The 10,830-nt window shown below is 40.5% G+C and overlaps 1 protein-coding gene across 4 annotated transcripts; it reads right to left on the reverse strand.

Moving 5' to 3' along the window:
* Positions 1 to 844: 844 nt before the first annotated feature.
* On the reverse strand, positions 845 to 7,352 carry Chchd7 (coiled-coil-helix-coiled-coil-helix domain containing 7). 4 transcript variants are annotated; one of them, XM_026408494.2, is made up of 5 exons: positions 7,270 to 7,352; positions 6,811 to 6,974; positions 3,818 to 3,885; positions 2,271 to 2,369; positions 845 to 1,530 (listed from the first exon to the last, which is right to left on the reverse strand). In XM_026408494.2, the coding sequence occupies exons 3-5, from the start codon at positions 3,869 to 3,871 to the stop codon at positions 1,426 to 1,428; spliced, it is 258 nt and encodes an 85-aa protein (XP_026264279.2). In that variant the 5' UTR covers positions 3,872 to 3,885; positions 6,811 to 6,974; positions 7,270 to 7,352; the 3' UTR covers positions 845 to 1,425. The 4 variants fall into 4 exon arrangements, with proteins under 4 accessions (XP_026264279.2, XP_026264281.2, XP_026264280.2 ...); XM_026408496.2 differs by having other exon boundaries at positions 6,811 to 6,896; positions 7,270 to 7,322; XM_026408495.2 differs by lacking the exon at positions 7,270 to 7,352 and adding an exon at positions 7,104 to 7,255.
* Positions 7,353 to 10,830: the final 3,478 nt, after the last annotated feature.

Consider the following 10,830-nt stretch of genomic DNA (forward strand, 5'->3'; position numbering starts at 1 on the left):
ATATATTCAGGAAGAAATGAATGTTCACACAAGAAGACACTGGTGGTTAAGGTGGGCACTCATGTCTATATTTGAAATGCTTATTAATAAGGAAAAAGTGGTTAAAACAAATAAATGGAAATTTTAAAAGCTATATCAGGACAAACAGCTACATAATGAATATTGATAACTAGTATGTACATTTAAAGAGGTGACATTAAAATTCCAAACTCTGAAACAAGCCTGTACTGAAATGCTTCTCACACAAATAGGACAAAATTCCCTTCAGGTCCTATTTTAACCAATTATTTCTACAACATTACAAAAATTGAAAGAATTTTTGAAACAATCCATTTTTTATTCAAATAGAATCACATTTAACAATCAAGGTCATATAATTTAAAAACTTCTGAACTGTTTTGGACTCAGATGGATAGTTGACTGTCGGCAGTCATTAAAACAATGCTCTTGATCCAGGATCAGATGAGGAGAAGGGACACGGTAATTTATTTTCACTGGTTGTCCACATTAAATTTTATTAAATAATGTCTCTTTACAAAACTATTCTGTAAATGAAACAAACTAGATTTTTAAAGGCAGCAAGTATATATGCTATTCAATGCACCAAACTGAAAACTCACTCTTTTTATATCACAAAATGAAGTTGAGCTCACTAGATAAGCCCCCACATCCTTCCTTGTCTACCTCACTCTGTAAACAGAAATCCTTCCAGGGGAACCCATTTCTTTTTGTCTTTCTGTAGTTCAAAAACTGATAATATAGTTTCATAAGGTTACCCAGAATTTATGGACTGTTGCCTAGGATCCTAAGCCTTTCCTTAAAGAAAGAAAAGAAAGAACACCAGTTCTTTTTCATGCCATTTATTTAGAACAGTTTTCCTACACCCATTTCCCCCCTAGTGAATGTACTAACCTTATTTAAACAAAGATGAGTGAAGGAAGGAAGAAAAGAGATTTTAGGGGTAAGCCTGAGGTTTGAGAACCACCACACACCTACCCCAACCCACCTTTCCACTCATCCCCCTCACCTTTACACATTTCAAACTCTAAGTGAAACAGAAGCTTTCCTTCTATCATGTTGTTCTTCCTATCATTTCTTTTCTTTGGAAATACTACCTAACTCCCAGCCCCATTAAGTCTTTGCTTGTTCACATCTAAACTTTCATGTGAAACCCAGCAGAGAAGCTCAACTCCAATAATCTTCCCTAACCCTCCTTATTTCCTGGAAGTACAGCGCGGCAGTGACATATTATCATGGCACTGAGAACAAACACAGAGGACACAAAACTAACTGAATTCTGTCTCTCCTTGTAAATCTTCAGATCTGTCTGGGTAAGGCCAGTCAAGTTTTAAAAGATTATAGTAATTGTACATTTTTAAAAAATTATCTGCTTCTAGTTCACATAAATAATTTTAGGGTAAACATTCAATAAGGCATTTTCCCCATTGCTCCCAAGATTTCATCTCTTTCTGCTGCTGTGGGCATAGATGGTGTCACTCCATTCTGTCTTCTTTGGATCATGATGGAATTCTGTGAATAGGCAAAAAAGAAGAAACCAAAATCAATCGTGTATGAAATGCTAATCATTTGCCAGTAATTTTCTATTGCTTTCTCAAAAACTCTGAAAGTCAAGCTAAATAAATCCAAACTGTAGTTGTAGGACTCCTGATGTTTCAAACAAAAATAAATAAATAAATAAAATTGCTTATTCTCATAGAAATATGCTAATAGTAACTGAAATGGGGACACACTGTGTGAGTACAAGAGCATAAGAGTGTATAGAGTTCACCAAGAAGACTACTGTATAACTGCTAGACAAAACCAACAGTTCATTTAGCAAATAAAAGGAGGAAGATGGATCCAGTGCTCAGGGAAACAAATTACATATTAATGCATTGGGAAAATGGAACCTTAACTACCAAGAATGGTAGTGGCAAAGGAGGCAGAAATGGAAGCCTAATATGACATGAGAGTAAAGTAAGTTATATGTTCTGCTCATCTTCAGAAACACTAAATTTACAACAAGGTTATTATGTTAGGGCTGCAGATTTACATACCTACGAAGATTCACATATTAAATCTGCATTCAGATATCTCAGAATAGGATAAAATAATTAATAAGAGTTCTTTAGGATCCTTCAGGACTGAAATACATACAGAGGATACAAGAAAAGTTGTTTCCCTATGGCCATCACCGGGAAAAGACTATGGGCCTCAGTTTCATGCTGAAATGATGGGTTTTAAAACAAAGCTCACCAAGCTAGGCTTACCCAAAATCTCCGGCAGTTTTTGTACTTCAAGAAGTAACTGGAACATCTTTCCTTATCATAGTTATTTTCATCCATACATCTGCTAGAAGCATCAGATTCCTTAAATATGTAAGAAACACATTATTTAAAAGGTAGAATGAGATATTAAAAAGGCCTGAAAACAAAAACTTTAAAGCTATTTTGTCCCAAGACAGATAAAGTAAAATGGATCATTTTATTCAATGGGTACACGAAAACAGAATAATCTTGCCAACTATCCAAGAATTTATTCTGCTGGAGCAGATATATTCCTTTTCATAGTCTGGGCCAGTTTTCTGAATATCTGATCACAGGAGTCTGAGCCAAAGTACTAACTGGGATCATGTGATCCAGAAACTGTAGCAAGGAACAATATCCACCAAACCACTGCTGTACAGTTAGAATGAGAAACAAGTCTCTTGACTCAGTACAGCTCTCCTGGATTTTCCAAATTCTTACTCTGATTTGACATTTGACTTTAATGCTGATTTTGAGATTTCAAATAAATTGCTAATAAGTGGTCTACATCAAGGCAACCTAAATTAACACCATTCATCTCAGTACATTTTTGGCTATCATTTACTCTATTACGCAAGTAAAATATGTAAGAAATTTTAATAGTTATTATTAATATCACTTCAAAACCAAAGTGAACACAGGGATATGAATTTAAAAGAGGGTAGGTGCCTTTTGGGAATTTAATTTAAGCTGTCTTAACCGGAAGGAGGTTGGATGAGAAACTTCAAAGTGAAAGAGATGATTATGAGAAGTTACCTAAAAGTACGATTTAATTAAATAGGTATGCTATTTGCTTCACAGACCTAAGAAATGTGTTCTATTTAAATAGATTTACTTAATAAAGCTGTTGAAATCTAATATACAGAAGAAAGCTATATTTCTATGCCAAATATTTAATGCATATTTTTGAAAAACACATATAGGGTCAGGCAATGTAATTCCTCATAGCATCAATATAATCACAGCATTGTACAAGGATGACAAAATTACAAGAGAGTATAAATCATACCAAATTAATGCAAATACAAGCTTATTATTACAATAAAACATCCTCTCTATAAGACAACTTTGTGAAAACCTTTAGGCTTAAATAGGTTATCTATTATCAGCCAATTACTCTCAGCCAGGTTGTCTCAAGGACATGATAAAACCAGTGCTATTAAAACCACAAATTTCAGTGGCAACTTAAAAATGTGATGCCTTCCAGTTTTCCATGTTTGGACTAAAGATTTTTTTAGTCTTACAAACGCCTCTCTAGTTTTATAGTGCCAACTAAAGGCTTGCATATTTTACAAAGAAGCAAAATTAAAGAAGAATCTTTATTAGCTAAATCATGAACATCTAAAAACACTCTAGAGAAATAAAAAACACTAGTCAGGAGTACGTTTTGTACAAAAATATCTTTATTCAACAACTGCAGAAAAGAAAAGCCCACAATTAGAAGAAGCCTGTTTTGTTTTTGTTTTTTCTTCAACTTAACACTCAGGAAAATGAAAAGCAAACCACCCTACCAACAAACAAGGATTTATGTCAGGATCTCTCAGTCGGTGCGTCACCACGGGCATTGTAGGTCTTCTTACTGAAGGTTGACAGACAAAAAATTGTTAGGCAGTGGATGACAGAAAATAAGTCAATAAGTCTTACTGACCCCACAAATACTGAAAATTTAATTCTGGCACAATGATCATTTAGAATTTCATGGATCCTCTGCATTTGGGATGTTTCTCCTTTGTACTGCCATGTGCCTTAATATAAAAGCCATACTGAAATACATATACTGAAATTTGATTCTAATGCCCAGTGAGAAAGATAGTTCAACTATATTCAATTGTGGTTTACTCTTATTCCTTAAGTGTAAGCAACTAAATATACTAATAAAATCTAATAATACTTCCTTATTATACACTAATTAGCATATAAATTAAGGAAAGGATAATCCAGTACAGCCCACCTTAGCAAAAACTTTAGTCAACTAATAACCAGAATGACTACTCTGTGACCAACACTAGGACAGCAATATAGCAAAAAGCCAAGTTATGGTTTAGTTGACATTTTGCAAAGCCATAGGGTTTTTTAAAAACATTTTTTTCAGTTAACTCCATTTGGGAGGGTTCAACTGAAATTGGTATGGCAACTACCTTCAAAGAAATGTCATAGAAAAAAATTTAAAAAACAGTTAAGTAAATTATTTCAAAGTGATTTTTTGGTTTCAATGTATTGCTATACTATTGACAAACCACCCACAATATTTTAAGATGCTGTGAACTAAGCCTAAGTAGCTGATTTGCCTTGTACTCCCAAATCTAGTTCTAGCTTAATCATCCTTCTTCCTAAGGGTCAAAGGGCAAGCCAGCAAATAATGTCTTGTGACCCACAAAACTCCACTAAGTAAAAAAATGAATTTGTCAGTAAAACCACAGAGGTCAGAATTTTTATATGAAATGGTCTCAGGCCACGGTTGAGGCTCAGTGGTAGAGCACTTGCAGAGCATGCATGAGGCACTGGGTTCGGTCCTGCATCACATAAAAATAAACAAAATAAAGGTATTGTGTCCATCTACAACTAAAAATAAATAAAATTTTAAAAAAAAGAAATGGTCTCAACTTTCTGTGCCAAAGACGGGATCACAAAAAAATATCAATAGTGTTAAAATAAATATATTCAGAAAAAAACAATCATATCAGACAAGCTCCTAAAATGTGCAGGTATTCTCCATAAAGTGTTACCCAGTACACCTGGGAGCAAATGCACCACCAGTAGATAAGGCCTACCCATCCCTGCCTCAGCCTGGACCCTGGGGCTCAGATAAAGACCCTGAATCCCCAAGTCAAAGTTATTGAATGTTTTTGTTTTGTTCTACTGTAGTTCTTTTTTTTTTTCCCCTTTTCTGATGGCTGATTTACAAAATAAAGTAAGCTTCTGAGAAGTCTCTGAACGTGGAAAGGAGAAGCAAAACCAATAGTCAGGGAGGTTGGAGGGGGGTCTTTGGCCAAAAACCCGGGTAGCTTGGTCTAGACAGTTTGGCATCTCCTGAATGAGAGTCTCAAAGTACCTCTTGTGTGGAAAGATCCCTGGATTCTACCCAGCCCCCACCTTCTCCTTCAGCCATGTTAAAAGCAGAGGCAGAGAATGTAAGAACTTGTAGCCTATGTCTCACCGGAAAAGAAAACTTGTCATCTGGCTTGATCGAGAAGGTTCCACCTCACACTCCTAGTACAATATCTATACATTGTGGCAGGATATCACATTTAGAAGGACCACAAAAAAAAAAAAAAGTAAAATACTTGAATGGGTTTGTATAATGTTAGTATTATTGAGAGTATCTGCTTTCCCAGCTGAAGCGATTCATTCATTATTCTAGTCCTGCTGTAGTCCTTTGTAACTTAGGATAATTATGCTTTTCAATACCAAAAAAAAATGTATAAAAATATAAACTTGAAAAGGGAAAAATCAGATGTCCAGGTTGAAAGAGACCCAGTCATTGCAAAGAAGGGCAGGAAAGGGTCTGGTTATTCTGATTACTTTTTAGTAATCACTAAATAATTTTATTTTGTGATTTTCATTGACTAGTACATGAAAATAGCCAGTGAACTAAAACATCTTGGCAAAAAGGAAATTCAAGATGCCATTCAATTATATCTGAAGACTTTTGCTCTCTGGGACACAATTCTTTTGCAGGCTTGACTTCTCCTAAGAAAAATAATGGTGCTAAATAAATTCACAACTTTCCTTTTCACATCTATCCTGTTATGTGAGAACACAGAACTCTAAGCTGTTCATAAATAACCCTTGTATATAATAATCTCGGCAATGATCAGACACAGAATTAAAGTTGATTACTTTACATGAAAATATCTACTCTGTATTTCATCATCAGAAATTTTTTAAAAATAACAACTAGGTAATATCCACACCAGGATCACGTTTGCTGCATGAGTTTATTCGCATTTTTATTTGCGTTTCATTTTCTTTTCCTTCCGGATTATAAGCACAAGTCACTTTAAATTTAGAAATATCACCTCCTTTGCCTGATCTCCTATGTGTTAAACTGGAAATGAAGAGGAATGTCAATTTACAGCCAGAAGTAAAGCTGAAGGGCCAGATCGAGTGCTCAGCTAAAGAGGCCTTCCTTATCTACTTACTTTTTGAAGGTACAGCACTAAACAAATGTTACAAGACTCTAATACTAGCATGATAGCCAGAAAGAAACCCAAAGATTTGAAGGAGGGGTCACATCGGAGGCAGAACTCTAAAATCCACTCCAAGGAGCAAACTGTTTAACAAAGTAGTTCTTGATTTCTTACACAGTCCTTCACACCCCCCTCTTCAAGTAGCTTTTAAAGGGAAAGAGGAAGGGAAGGTTACTGGTGTTAACACGTGCATGTCCACTGGCTGGTCAGAGTCTAGGCAGGATCTGTGACTGCTAAATCGAGATGCAGAAACACCATAACCTTAACTACTGCTGGGTGCAGAGGGCCAGGGGCAGTAAGTCAAAGGTGCATACCGGAATAGGGCAGGCAAGCCCAAGGAAAAATTGAAAGGATGTGAATCCGAGGCCGCGCTGCCTTCCAAGGTGCTGCCTGTCAGCGTCTAATCGTGGAAACGGATATAGGTGAGCACACCTTTCTTGGTGCTCCGACGAAGAGGGGGTCCGGGACTGCGAAAACGCTGAGAAGTGGGAAGTGGGTGAGTGAGGGGGGCGTTCTAGTTTCGAAAGCTGGAGGGGGAGGATGAAGAAGACCTGGAGGTGCCGTGACAAGGTACGGGGTCACTTTCTTCGCCCCCGGTTATACAGACCCGGGTAGCGAGAAGACCAACAGGAAGCGGCCCGCGCTGCGTCAAGGCCTGGAGGGAGCAGCTGTGCGCTGCAAAAGTGGATTCGGACCCCGTGGCGGCCCAGATGCGCCCCTTTCTTTCCGCTTCCCAGTAGCGGCAGCAGAGGGAGGGGCGGGGGACCACTCACCTCGGGCCGCCGCTTCGCCAGCGCCCAGGCCGTCTCCAGCTCCAAACACGTCAATGGCTCACGCAGCAGGACCTTAAGTAGCGCGCACCCCAACGTGCTGCCCCCGCTCCCCGGCGGTCGCCAGCCCAATCGGCGCGCGTCCCTGTCAGACTGACAGGCTGGCTAAGCTTTGCGCGGCGGGGGCGGGCGGGCCTCGCCCCGCCCTCGGCTGGCGGGAGGAGGGCCGAGGAGGGAGGAGTGGGCGGGGCGGGGCGCGCAGTCCCGCCTCCTCCCCCGCCCCGCCGCGCCCCCCGCGCCGAGGCTAGCTTCTTAACACTTCGGCTTGACGGACGGGTGCCACGGGCCAATCGTCAGGCCAGCAGACGGCGCCGGAGGCGCCGAGTGGTCGGCCTCAGGGCGGAGCGCGCGAGGTGGGCGGGCGCAGCTGCGGGTGGGGGCCGGGGGCGGGGCGGCGGGAGGCGGGGGCGGTGGCCGAGCAGGCCGGGGGAGGCGGCAGTGGGCGCGACGTCGGCGGCGGCGGCGGCGGCGGCAGCGGCAGCTGCAAGTTGGGCTGCAGGGGCAGCGCATACACTACAATGGCTGCTGGAAAGAGGCGTAAGGAAACAATTTCCAGGCCCGCCGCGTCCAGCCCGAAATATGAGAAAAAAATTATTAGAAATTCCGCGGGCGGTGTAAAGGCGGCGGACGGGCCGGAGGGAGGATGTTAAAGCCCCGCGGTGAGTTCTCCCGGGGTCCGGGGCGGCGGAGAGGCGTTTAGCGGGAGAAATATCAGGGTTATTTAAATTATGGGACTAGCTGAGGGGGCAGAGGAGCAGCGGCGGCGGCAGGAGGAGGAAAAGTTTGTGCTTCTCTCAGCCCCTGCTCAGGACCCCAGAGGGAAAAATAATAATAAAAAATAAAATAAAATAATTAAGCGGGGCTGCGAGGACTTCCGAAGTCGCATCTGACAGGGCAGGGGGCGATGCGACTGGGGACCCGAAGGTGAGGTCGGTGGGAAAAAAAAAAAACCTTTATTCAGGGTCTGGAAAGTTTGAAAAGTTTTCCTCCTCCTCCTCCTCCTCCTCTCTGGTGCTGTGAATATTGTGACAGCGGCAGCGGCAGCAGCGAGAGCGGAAGACATTAGAGACCCGAAAAATAAGGGAAAAATTAATATAAATTCAGTTTTGAGAGTAAAGTCTCCGCATTTTCCACCAAAACATCCCGGGGGAAGGTCGCTTCCCAAAGGGCCTGGCGGAAACCCGCAGTCGGCAATATTTGGGGGGCACTTTGAGTGACTTGGGGTAACTTTGCCCCTTTTTCAAAAGAGGTTTTTCTTTTCTGGAGAAATGAATTTGTTTTTGCCCTTTCCTCAGGTGGGCGAGTCGGGGTCGGGGTGCGGGGTCTGCGGGGAGGTGTGAGCCCGGGGTGTGTGGCTGCGAAGGGGGGGGGGAGGGGGAGGGGGTGTTAAATGAAAGCAGGAGATCGGCACAGAGCAGGGACAGCTTGTTGTCAGTATCATAAACAACCAAAATGGAGGGAGAACTCAGGCATATAACCAAATAAAAATTTTTAAAAAATCGCAAAAAATCCCTAAAAATCCGGGATGCTCCCCCTTTTCTCGCTAAAGGTAAAAGTATGAACCGCCTTTCTCCTGAAGTCCATTTTGACTTTGCAGGGACCAAGGAGTTAATATTTATTTATTTTTTAAAACTTTCGAAGGGCAAAAGCCTTTTATAACTCAACCGACAATGAGAAAACGTGAAAATCCGATGCAAGAGAAGCAGGGGGAAGGAGGGGGAGGTAGTAGTGCAGAAACTGCTAAACTTATTGGTAATGTGGACTGATCTGAGATAAGATAAACACTATATTTGGTATTTTATAACTCCTTTTTAATGATCTTTGTGAGGTTTGATTTTTTTTTTTTGGTGGAAAAAAAGTGATGCCATTTTCTTAATAGAGTTAATATGTGTGATTGGAAGAATAAACCTCTCCGGCTTTAGATTGCATTTTCGTCGCATTTATGCTTCAGGTTTTGTTAGTGGCTCCCTCCTTTATTTAAACTGGGCTTTCCAGAGGAGGGGTAGAGAGGTGATGTTGCACAGAGAGGCTGGAGTGCAGGACTGGAATACCTTTTGGGGAGGGGTAAGGAATTGCTTAGTTTCTCCCTTCCTGACACGTTTGCTTCACCTGTTCATCCTCACTAAGGAATGTTAAGCAGAAGTTTTCTGACTTTATCTATATAAAAGGATGGTGCCTCTTGCATCACATTGATGTTAATGGCAAAGTGCTGCTGATGTTGGTTCCACGTGGGATGTGGGACAGAGCTGGGCATTTTAAAGGGACAGCTTCTCTTTTCTTATGGTTTTCATCACCTACCCAGACTCTCTGAGGACCAAAACCAGAGGTGCTGGAAGGGTGTGGTGATGGAAGAGCCTTCTCTTTCCATTACTCAAATGCACCCACCTTTAGGAGGGATGGAGGGAGAGGAGGGATAAACAAGCTCAACAGTAGATGAATATGCATATAGCTTAGTTTGCATCCAAGCTGTTCTTTTGTGTAACAAGCCCTCCCAGGAACTTTTCATGTTACATTGCTTTGCTTTGGAAGCTGATTTTGGAAGGAATTGTGGAAAAATGGAAATAGTTTAAGGTGTGTGGTATAATGGTATAGCATTATTGAACAGTTATGAATTCTGTGCAGTGAGATCAAAGAGCTATGTATGCCCATAATGTGATTTACAGCCATTTTGTAAAAGCTGTAAAATACCTAATATTCAATTTGGCTTCAGGTACATGGAGGACTTCTGGTTAAAATTTACAGACAGAGTGGTGAAGATTCTTTAACATCATAAGCAGTAGGTATTTCTTTGGGGAAGGAAAGCATATACACCAAGATCATGGAAAAGTTTACTTATATAGTCAGTTTTAAAGCCCATCCTATATGTATGCTCTAACTTTGAAGCTTTGAAATGAAAATATTCTAAAATTCTGAGAACCATCAGTTTGCATCTTGTATATTGAATATATTTGTGGTACTTAACAGGAAATGTTTATCAATCATAAAATACTATCAGCCCGTATGTTTCAGATGTCCACAGTGTTTTCAAAATTTAAAATGTGTGAGTTGTTAGCTGTACTCTATTTGGGATTAAGATTAATCTTGAACAGAAGTTACTGGTGTTCATTTTCCACAGGTATATGGAGTTTCTGAGATAAATTCCTATTTTCCTTTGTTTTTATGATTTATAGAAATGGACTAAAGTTAAAGCTGAATTTTTAGACTTTTTACACAGAATGTTTTTCCTTGCCATACTATATAAACAAATTATTGTTTCATAGTCTATTGTATGTTAACTTGTGTTCCTAGCTGAGCTCTGGGCATCTTTCTGTAAATACCTCCATAGCAACATTACATTGGTGTGGTAGTGTTTGAGTCCATCATCTTGAGACTTCTCATTTTGGAAATGATTAAAACTTTCTAAGAACTTGTCTTAAAAATTAATGCCATGAACCACTGCTAATAAAAATTGATTGGAAAGGAATTGATCTACTAATGGAGAACCCCCCTCCCAACAATCTTTTG

Source organism: Urocitellus parryii, chromosome 7, assembly GCF_045843805.1.
Source record: "Urocitellus parryii isolate mUroPar1 chromosome 7, mUroPar1.hap1, whole genome shotgun sequence".
Classification (NCBI taxonomy): Eukaryota; Metazoa; Chordata; class Mammalia; order Rodentia; family Sciuridae; genus Urocitellus; species Urocitellus parryii.

What these genes read in the sequence shown, in the direction of transcription:
- Chchd7 (XM_026408494.2), bottom strand. Translation starts at nt 3,871, where the DNA reads ATGCCCGTGGTGACGCACCGACTGAGAGATCCTGACATAAATCCTTGT. An exon ending in ACATAAATCCTTGTTTGTTG is followed by an intron (nt 2,370 to 3,817) that starts GTAGGGTGGTTT and finishes TACATATTTAAG; the next exon opens with GAATCTGATGCTTCTAGCAG. An exon ending in AAAACTGCCGGAGATTTTGG is followed by an intron (nt 1,531 to 2,270) that starts GTAAGCCTAGCT and finishes GCCTATTCACAG; the next exon opens with AATTCCATCATGATCCAAAG.